We start from the raw sequence: 11,014 nt of genomic DNA, 5'->3' as shown, positions 1-11,014 counted from the left end.
TAGCACAACTCTTTGGAAGCCTCAACAACACATAGTCACCCTCTTGAAACTTTGCATTGTGTCTATGTGCTCATCCGCATTAGCCTTCGTGACATCTTGAGAGCCTTCTTCATGTTGTCCTTGCAAAGTTGAAGAAGCTGTCAAATCCTTTTCCATTCATGTTTGGCTAAAGGATTAACCACCTTATCCTCTTGAAAAGCTATGGATGGCATATGCACTTGATACCCATAAAGGGCCTCAAAAGGAAACATCCCAATCCTCAAATGCTTGCTTGAATTATGACAAAATTCAGCAAGATGCAACCATTCATCCCATGAAGCTTGTATGTATATATATCATAACAGTAATTCCTCAAGTACGCCTCAAGCCACTTGCTGGCTGGTACACTCTATTTGCCCATACGTTTGAGGATGATAGGCTGTAGATGGAGTGATTTGTGTGCTCATGTTCTCACACAAAGATCTTACCGCATGAACTTGGTGTCCCTTCACACACTATGCCGAGTGGTAACCCATGCCACTCTCAAGCTCCTCAATCGTTTGGCAATTTGAGATTCTCCATATGTGACTTTAGAAGCAATGAAATGGGCTGATTTGTTAAGCTGACCAACTACCACAAATATTTGATCCTACCCATGCTTAGTCTTGGGAAGACCCGTCATGAAATCCATTGATATGTGAGTCAACTTTCCATGTGGAATGGGTAAAGGATGAAGTAAACCACTAGGTAATTGATGTCTATCCTAGTTTCTTTGACACGAAGAGCACTCTATCACAAACTTCTTGACATCCCTCTCCATGCCTTTCCCCAAAAGAATCTTTTTCTCACTTTGTCATATGCCTTCGACACACCAAGATGACTCGCAAGTGGAGAAGAATGAAGCTTGTGAGGAATATCTTCATGATTACCTTCTTGTAATTTCCTATAAATGTACGCAGCAACCTCATTTAGGAGAAATTCCTCATAAATTCCCTTAGTGCAATCATTATAAATCTCCATAATTGATGCCAAAGTGCAAACCCAAATTCTTGGCAATGCATCCGCTACTACATTGTCTTTGCATGGTGCGTTGTCGTGACGTGGCGGTGTTGCTGGGAAAGCGCGGGACTTCTAGCTGTGAGAGTATGTGGTTGAACTTCAAAGGGCACCACATTTATATAAACATCATTACAATAAAAACCATGAGCAAAGAGAGCTCATAATCCCATAAACACCTTAAACCATAGCCAACAGGCCCACAAAATTTGTCCATGATTACTTCCAGCTCCCTGGACTACTCCACCTGCAGATTTAAGTGGAAAGTTGCTGCTAGTAACGGAATGCACATAAGATGGATTATTCAACTTCTCCTTCTGCAAGTTACCTGAAACTAGACCACCAACACTTCTTCCAAGTTTGCTGGCAACATTTAAAGCAGCAAGTGCAGTTATTTTTCCTGTATGACCTCTCAAAACATCTGGACCCCGGCTGGCAGACTGCACTGCCTTTTTCCATTTTGGTGCACCTGGATGGCCTTTCAAGTTCGAAACCCTCACCTTGAAGTCTGCATATCCTTGCACAAAGGGAGCCTACGGAAGGAACAAGTATCTGTCACCCAGTCTGTTACATTGGCAGGAGCCAATGCATCAATAATGATAGGGTACTAATGATTTCACATCTTTATCATAAGCAGCTGCACTGATTGCTCCCTCATGGCATCTTGAAATCTTTACTATAGAATCTCCTGGTTTAGCACTATCAAATATACAAATACATTTATCAAATCCAGTTGTGAAGACATTCCCAAGGTCTGATGTACATATGCTTTGTATTACATCCTTATGGGTGTACAAAACAGTGTGATGAGGCAAAAATTTGGCGATCCTAATTCTCTGGTTCTGCGAGTCAGATTTGATGTACATGCTCGACGATGATCTCACACAACAGAAAAGTTGCACTACACCTCGTCCTCCTGCTATCAAGTGCTTGCCTTTGGCATCCCATGCTAGACAGTTGACAGGTCCTCCAAATTCTACCATCTGCAACAGCTTGCCCTTGTCCGACCAGACGAGAATGTTTCCATCGAGAACAGGACTGAAACTTTCGCCACTTCATCCATCAGAGGATCCAGAGGCTATACAGCTAACAGGCCACCAAGAGAAAGGTGCTACCATGGAATCTGAGACCCAAAAGCCCTTAATAGGAGCGTTCCCTGAGTTTCTCGATGTCTACTTCAGTCGGATCAGTGGCCTGGACTTCATAATGGACTTCCAGCTCCCGCTTGAAACGATCCTTTGAACTTGCATACAGCATCTTGGTCCTCACACGGAACACATCAGGAGACCAGGCGATGAAGAAGATCTTGCTCTTCTGGCAGTTATCTTCTGTAACGAAGTCGAAGTCGTAAACGGCATATCTGCAATCCTTCTCGGGAAGAGAGATTATATACAGAGAAAGGCCCCTTCCCCGAGGCCCCCCCCATCCACACACAGCTACTCTCTGTCCCTTCTACAGAGAGCCCCCTCACCAAAGTATTTTCTCAGAATAGCACGCCTCCTGGATATCCAGAATTTTCCGCAGATAAGGCGGGGATTTCCTCTTTTGCAGCAAAATTTCTGGGTTTTCCCATTTTGGCATTACACGCCCTCCATTTTCCTTGCATTTTTCAAAGAGTTGATAAGCATCAACACTTAAGGCTCTTTACACCTCATTCTTCCCAAGGGGCTGTTCCCACACAAAGCATCCCAAGCTCGACAACATTGTATAGCCTCCCTTCTGACAGCTTGTTTAGGGTCATCCAGTGCATCCATAAAGCTCGTAAAACCCGACTCTCCGAAGAGGAAATACACGTGCATATGGTAGCCCTACAACTGCACCTGGATTTGTATTTTATGGCCTCACTTCCATGGTTTCACACCATAGACGTGCCATAGCACGACATCCACCCCCTCTAAACCTGCACATCCTCCGGTATGTGCCACCAAGTTGCTATGTAGGCTAATCTTCTTCAAATCTATACTGATTTGAATGTCACCCTCATCTTCATCAAATTTTGACACGTTATCTTCAGCTTCTTCATCCTCTGAACCCACATTCTCATCAAGGCTTTCCTGACGGGTTGAATTTCCTGTATTGATTATCCTGCTCATAAGAAGCCTATTTTCAAGGGTTGTTAAAACTCCATCTCCATTCTCTTGCCAGCTAATGCAACTTGCACAAGTGTTGGTTTGGCATCCCCCTAGTTGAAATTCTCACAGCTTTTACTTTCATAAGATACAGTTTGATTGTTCTCAGAGCAGTCCACAACTGTGTTTCTATCGAGAATATCTGCAAAAGATAGCATTGCATCGTAGTATTGCCCATCTTGCATGGTTAAGCCACCATCATCCTCGTTCAAACCTTCTAGTGATAATGGGGTTGAACCCCCATTGACATTAACCTTCCCTGTTGTCTCAGAGGCTGGTGCCTTACGCTCAGGGTAGTCCATATCTCTTATCTTCGATATGCCAAGTTTTGAACACCCTGGCTGCACTCTCCAGACTCCCACATTTCATATACATATTGATAAGGGCAATCCCAACCACTGCATCTAACTCAAAGCCACTAGCCATCAAGCGAGCATGGACTAGCTTGCCTTGGGAAAGGGCAGCTATACTTGAACATGCATTCAAGGCACTGATAAGAGTAACATTATTGGGCATTTGCCTCTCCTGTTGCATTTTGTTCAAAAAGTCCTGCTTGTCCATGTCCATGATCTCCATACCCTGCGATCAGTGCTGTCCATGAGACCACATCTCTAACCAATAGCCCATCAAACACCTCCTGTGCTTCCACAAGCAGGCCACATTTGGCATACATGTCCAACAAGGTACTACCAACAAAAGTTTCTGATTCAAAACCCTCTTTTGCAATCTCAGCATGTACTTCTTGTCCCCTTTTTAGAGATCCTGTCCGGCTGCAAATTTTCAAACTGCCAACAAATGTGACAGCATTTGGGAACACGCCTTCCATTTGCATCTGTTCCAAGCAGTGTAATGCTTCTCCATCAAGTCCACAGTCAGCATACCCCGAACTCAAAACAGTCCACGCAACTACATCTCGTGCTTCTAGCTCATCAAACACTTCATGCGCCTCAGCAAGTAAGCCACATTTTGAATACATCTCAACCAAACTATTGCCAACAAAAGTGTCTGATTCCAATCCCTCTCTGACAAGACCAGCATGTACTTCTTGGCCTTGTTTAACCCATTTCAGCCTAGCACAAGCTTTTAATAATGCCTGAAGAACATACTTGTTAAGTTGAGCACAATTGTGTTGCATTTGATGGAACAGTTCAAAGGCATGCTGATATTCTCTGCATTCGAGATAGCCTTCCAGAAGAGAAGGCCAGAAACACCCATTCTGTTGTGCAAATCTACGAAAGACCTGCTCCGCATCCAGAGTTCTTCCGCATTCCACAAACATTGGGATAAGGTGATTTCTTAGTAGCCTATGAGCTTCCAGCCCATTGTAACACACGTGTAGATGAACACACTTTGCACATGAAGAATCTCTCCTTTTTCTGCATTTCTGCAAGATGGATGTTAAGCTTTCCACCGATGGCAGCTGGGCCATCTGCTCCAAAGAAGCCAATGCCTCCTCTAAACTCAAAGTCTCCCAACCCTTGGCCTCTTGCACTTGTGCATCCATTTGCACTCTAGGAGTGGATCTAGATCCAAATGCTTGTGCATGGTTTGCTGGCTCCTCCTGAAAAGCAGAACTCGACCACGCTGGACCAGCACATGCATCAAGGGCACTAACAAAGGTTACCAGATCTGGCATCAATCCATGCAACAGCATGAGATCAAACAGGAAAAGTGCATGACTACCTTTCCCACATTGAGCATATGTAGCAATCATAGCAGTCCAAGAGACGGAATCATGGTGAAACATGCTGTTAAATTCTCTTTGAGCATACTCTAGCTGCCCACAATTGCCATACATGGTGATAAGAGCCGTACCCACTGCAATATCCATTTCAAATTCACTGCCATACATGCAAGCATGCATCCACATACCTGCTTTGAAAGTGGATTAGTGGGTAAGAGCGGTGAAGAGGCTAATGAAGATGAACTTGTGAGGCAAGAATCCTTGAAGCTGCATTTGCCCTACTAGGTGGAGGGCTTCAATGTGATGTCCATGCATAGCATGAGCTTTGATGGCGAAATTCCACGCGAAGAGATCCAGCTGATGCATTCTGGCAAACAGGGAGTGCACCTCATCCAGGGCACCACAGCTGCCGTACACGTGCAAGAGAAGGTTGACCAGAAGCAGGCTTTGCTCGTGCCCATGTGTGATGATGTAGTCGTGGGCATGTCTGCCTTCCAGTAAAGCCTTCGCCTTCCACCGATGCCCTGTACTGCTTCAAATCACCATGAGCTTCTTCTCAAAGACTCTAACTGGTTGCAGCCATTAACTGGCACATAGTTTATTCATGTATTACAAATGAGCATTCCATGTGTACATATAATGCCATCATATATGGCTTTCCTGAACAACGAGTAGAGCTTTAATCTCCATGTTCATACACTCAATTCTACAGCATTCTGCATTGGCATTCCTTTTATCCTTCTGATGTTTTGGGCTTTCTCTATGTCGAACCATTCATTCAGATTATCATTGCATACATTTAGCCCTGTTTTTCAAAGAGTTTCTTTCAGATATTCCGACAATTAGAGTACAAAGAAGTGTCCACCTTTCCGGCATTCATAAGTTCTTGAGCATTCTAACTGTTTTGCAACTTGTAGGGAAGACCTCAAGTCAATACAAGCTCCTCACCTTCCTCAGCTATCAAAAAGGTCGAGTGTCGTAAGCCCTTGAGACAAAGGGTGAGCTGCAAGTCACTACAAGCTCCTCTCTATCCTTGGTTATTGGAATAGATGAGTGTCATAGGCCCTTGAAGTGGCAGGAATGGATCAAGTCATTGCAAGCTCCTCTCCTTCCTTAGCTGTCAAGAAGGATGAGTGTCACAAGCCCTTGTTGCCCATTCTACAGTCCTAAGAGAGAACTACAAGTCTATACAAGCTCCTTGTTATCCCCTTCTCTTGAGTTGAACAAGTGTCATAAGCCCTTGTAATCCTTCTTCTTCCCTAATAGTTTTATTATGGAAGACTACAAGTCCTATAAGCTCCTGGCTCTCTCTTTTCGAGAAATGCATCAGTGTCATAGGCCCCTATAGCCTTCTTTGCTTTGTCTGCCATTATTTTTACCTCCTTTGCATCCTTGTCATGCTTTAGAAGTTCTCCAAGCAGCTAAGATATAGCATCATTATAGTATATTTCCTTCATTTTTGTACCTGCCTTTCAGAAAGCCCTGATTGTGTATCTATTTGCTCTAATTTTCCTCAAGCATCATCTTGATTTGTATGTCATCTTGAATGTATCCATACATTCCAGATATCATATCGTTTTTCATCCAGCATTCAAATCAGATAACATTACCTTTGTTTTCCCACTTCACCCAGCCTTCTTTCGACTGCCTGTTTGCTGTTGCATGTGGAGCACAAACGCCTGAAACATCTGCATGGTGTTGACGTCCGGACGAAATCCTTGCTGCTCCTGTTGATCACCCATGATTCCCCTTCTACTCTCACCCCAGCTGTTTCACGTCGGGTTCACCAATGTTGTCGTGACGTGGCGGTGTTGCTGGGAAAGCGCGGGACTTCTAGCTGTGAGAGTATGTGGTTGAACTTCAAAGGGCACCACATTTATATAAACATCATTACAATAAAAACCATGAGCAAAGAGATCTCATAATCCCATAAACACCTTAAACCATAGCCAACAGGCCCACAAAATTTGTCCATGATTACTTCCAGCTCCCTGGACTACTCCACCTGCAGATTTAAGTGGAAAGCTGCTGCTAGTAACGGAATGCACATAAGATGGATTATTCAACTTCTCCTTCTACAAGTTACCTGAAACTAGACCACCAACACTTCTTCCAAGTTTGCTGGCAACATTTAAAGCAGCAAGTGCAGTTATTTTTCCTGTATGACCTCTCAAAACATCTGGACCCCGGCTGGCAGACTGCACTGCCTTTTTCCATTTTGGTGCACCTGGATGGCCTTCCAAGTTCCAAACCCTCACCTTGAAGTCTGCATATCCTTGCACAAAGGGAGCCTACGGAAGGAACAAGTATCTGTCACCCAGTCTGTTACATTGGCAGGAGCCAATGCATCAATAATGATAGGGTACTAATGATTTCACATCTTTATCATAAGCAGCTGCACTGATTGCTCCCTCATGGCATCTTGAAATCTTTACTATAGAATCTCCTGGTTTAGCACTATCAAATATACAAATACATTTATCAAATCCAGTTGTGAAGACATTCCCAAGGTCTGATGTACATATGCTTTGTATTACATCCTTATGGGTGTACAAAACAGTGTGATGAGGCAAAAATTTGGCGATCCTAATTCTCTGGTTCTGCGAGTCAGATTTGATGTACATGCTCGACGATGATCTCACACAACAGAAAAGTTGCACTACACCTCGTCCTCCTGCTATCAAGTGCTTGCCTTTGGCATCCCATGCTAGACAGTTGACAGGTCCTCCAAATTCTACCATCTGCAACAGCTTGCCCTTGTCCGACCAGACGAGAATGTTTCCATCGAGAACAGGACTGAAACTTTCGCCACTTCATCCATCAGAGGATCCAGAGGCTATACAGCTAACAGGCCACCAAGAGATCATCAAAGGTGCTACCATGGAATCTGAGACCCAAAAGCCCTTAATAGGAGCGTTCCCTGAGTTTCTCGATGTCTACTTCAGTCGGATCAGTGGCCTGGACTTCATAATGGACTTCCAGCTCCCGCTTGAAACGATCCTTTGAACTTGCATACAGCATCTTGGTCCTCACACGGAACACATCAGGAGACCAGGCGATGAAGAAGATCTTGCTCTTCTGGCAGTTATCTTCTGTAACGAAGTCGAAGTCGTAAACGGCATATCTGCAATCCTTCTCGGGAAGAGAGATTATATACAGAGAAAGGCCCCTTCCCCGAGGCCCCCCCCATCCACACACAGCTACTCTCTGTCCCTTCTACAGAGAGCCCCCTCACCAAAGTATTTTCTCAGAATAGCACGCCTCCTGGATATCCAGAATTTTCCGCAGATAAGGCGGGGATTTCCTCTTTTGCAGCAAAATTTCTGGGTTTTCCCATTTTGGCATTACACGCCCTCCATTTTCCTTGCATTTTTCAAAGAGTTGATAAGCATCAACACTTAAGGCTCTTTACACCTCATTCTTCCCAAGGGGCTGTTCCCACACAAAGCATCCCAAGCTCGACAACATTGTATAGCCTCCCTTCTGACAGCTTGTTTAGGGTCATCCAGTGCATCCATAAAGCTCGTAAAACCCGACTCTCCGAAGAGGAAATACACGTGCATATGGTAGCCCTACAACTGCACCTGGATTTGTATTTTATGGCCTCACTTCCATGGTTTCACACCATAGACGTGCCATAGCACGACAGCGTATGATATCTCGAAATCATAACTTTGAAGAGTGACCAACCACCTCTTTTGCTTGAGAGAGAGAGAGTTGGGATTAAAAAAAAATCAGCACCCTACGATCACTTCTCACTCTGGGAAGTGGGAACCATACAAGTAATGATGCCACATCTTGATATCAAGCATCTCTTGCTCATAAAGACGCAATGCCATCTCCTTTTCGGTAAGCTTTTTACTTTCAAAAGAAATGACTCCATGCTCTTGATACAAAACAACCCTAAGTCCTCTTCCCCTTGCATCCACTCTCACATAGAAAGTCTTGGAGAAATCGGGACAAACAGCCAAAGTAAGCAAAGCATTGAGCTCATTGAAGCCTTTTTCGATAATAGAATCCTAAAAGGAAGCTTCCCTCTTGAGAAGATTGGTAAGAGGTTCTCCTTTAGATGCATAATGCTCCATAAATTTTCTATAGAAAGAAAATAACCCCAAAAATCCTCTCATATAGAGTGAATTGCTAGGTGTTGGCCAATCTTTGACATATGACACCTTCTTTGGATCAGCTCGTATGCCATTCTCTTCCATCAAATGCTCAAGATATATGAAACAACCCTCTTTCGGTCCGAAATGTGCTTCTCTCTTCATCACTCTTCATACTTATTTGATGGTATCCTGATCTTAAAACAATCTTGGTAAAATAAATAAATAAATGTTGCTCCCTTTAGCTCATCCAAGAGATCACTAATGTGTAGAATGGGGTACCTATTCTTGATGGAGGTGGTGACTTTGGTCAAGTCATGATAATCAATGCACATGCGAAAGGACCCATCCTCTTTCTTTGTCAATGGAGATTGTGAGGGTTGAATAAGACCCATGGAAAGCAAACCTTGCACTTTCTTTTTCACTTTCTCTCTTTTCACCTTGGACAACCGATAGTAGGGAGGGATAAGCAAATGGAGATTGTGAGGGTAGAATAAGACCCATGGAAATCAAATCTTGCACTTTCCTTGCCACTTTCTCTCTTTTCATCTTGGACAACCCACAGGGAGGCTTGTTGACGGCTTTTGCATTCGGTTCAAGAATGGCGGCATGATCAATCTCTCTTAGGAGGTAAGCACTTTTCATTTCCCTCTTTAATTGCTTAGAAGTGATGGGGCAAAGCTTTCAAAATCCAATGCCATTAAGTGTTCTAAGCTGTTTACTCACCATGATAAACTTCATATATATATTCTCCCCATTCGGCACTGGAAAATCTTCCTTAGCATTCCCTTTGACTTGCCCGGCCATGGAGAGAATTCAATCAAGTGTATAGGACATGATAGAAGCTCAAGAAGCATGTATCTTTTCTCGCAACAATTACAAAACCAATGTCCTCGAATTATGATTTTTCCAAAATTTTATGACATAATCATACTGGAACATAATGAATAGACTTCAGAAATGGAAACTCGATTGATAATTCCAAAAATACTAATTTGGATAGAAATTTTTCAAAATGATAAGGAAACTCTTACACAGAGCCATAGAAGCTTATTAGTAGTAAGAAAAGATTCCCAAAACCCCCTAATTTTCTCAAGAAGGTATAAGAGTTTTAAACACATAAGCTTGGATTACGGACATAAGAAGCAAGCTTAAATTACTTATGAAAGAAACTTCTCCTAATTTGACGAGGGAGATTGAAAACCCGTATTCTTTTTCAAAGTTCTAAGAACTTCAAGAAACCCTAAAATACGAAAAATTTTCCATGTGCAAGCGTATGATACAGTTTTGAAAGCATTTAAAAGCCTCTCGTAATGTCAATTTAGAGAAAAGACGAGCATAAATCCCTAATTTTAGAGAAAATCCTAATTCACTAAACTTTTCTCCAAGTCAAGCCTTAGAGGATTTATTTGTAGGGTTACAAGTAGTAGAGAAGATTCCAAACCCTAGAGTGACCTTCGTGTCGTCTCGTCTTCTCTCTTAAATGGCCTCCACAATTTGGGCTCCAACTCAAGCATTAGAGGTTTTATTTGGGGCTTACAAGTAGTAGAGAAAATTCAAGGCCCTGAAGCAACCTTCTTTTCTTATCTTCTTCTCCAAATGGACTCCACAATTCGAGACATATTTTGGGGAGCCTCGTGGCTCAAAACGAAAATCAACACTCGCTAGAAGGATCTCTATGTGTAGCTCATAACATGAGCTATCGATACACTGGTGTGAAAAATGGCCAGGTAAGAGGTGTGTAGTTTAAGTTAGATATGATAAGAGCAAGCTCTGTGAAAATTTGAAACAGGAGAAGTGAAAAGACAAGTGATTTTTTCTTCGGATTTTCTAAAAAGAAACGTTAAGAAAAGAACAAAAGCATGTTTTTGCTCAATATTATCAAAAAGTTGAGTTTTCTCTACTGTAAAAACGTCTGTTTTTCTCAAAATGATAAATTTGGTCCCATATCTTTCTTTCATAGGAAAAAGATCCCTCTATTAGTAATCGCTCAAGAAAAACAACTAAAATGTCTAAGCACAAATCCATTGCCAAAGGGGAGGTTACACTTCTCCTCTGGCTTC

At 42.8% G+C, this 11,014-nt stretch overlaps 1 protein-coding gene and 1 pseudogene across 1 annotated transcript; both read right to left on the bottom strand.

Annotated features, from left to right (window-relative positions):
• Nucleotides 1-2,146: 2,146 nt before the first annotated feature.
• On the bottom strand, nt 2,147-4,995 carry LOC147611189 (pentatricopeptide repeat-containing protein At4g18520, chloroplastic-like). Its single transcript, XM_086785351.1, has 4 exons — nt 3,685-4,995; nt 3,257-3,505; nt 2,961-3,089; nt 2,147-2,487 (listed from the first exon to the last, which is right to left on the bottom strand). Exons 1-4 carry the CDS (start codon nt 4,993-4,995, stop codon nt 2,176-2,178), a joined length of 2,001 nt encoding a protein of 666 aa, XP_086641477.1. The 3' UTR covers nt 2,147-2,175.
• Nucleotides 4,996-7,619: 2,624 nt separating this feature from the next.
• Nucleotides 7,620-8,185, bottom strand: LOC147611188 (actin-depolymerizing factor pseudogene; annotated as a pseudogene).
• Between the last annotated feature and the right edge of the window lie 2,829 nt (nt 8,186-11,014).

This window comes from Cibotium barometz, chromosome 48 (genome assembly GCF_041138505.1).
Source record: "Cibotium barometz isolate CiBa-2024 chromosome 48, ASM4113850v1, whole genome shotgun sequence".
Classification (NCBI taxonomy): domain Eukaryota; kingdom Viridiplantae; phylum Streptophyta; class Polypodiopsida; order Cyatheales; family Cibotiaceae; genus Cibotium; species Cibotium barometz.
The sequence above is the reverse complement of the archived record's forward strand: the minus strand, read 5'-3'. Positions and strand labels throughout refer to the sequence as shown.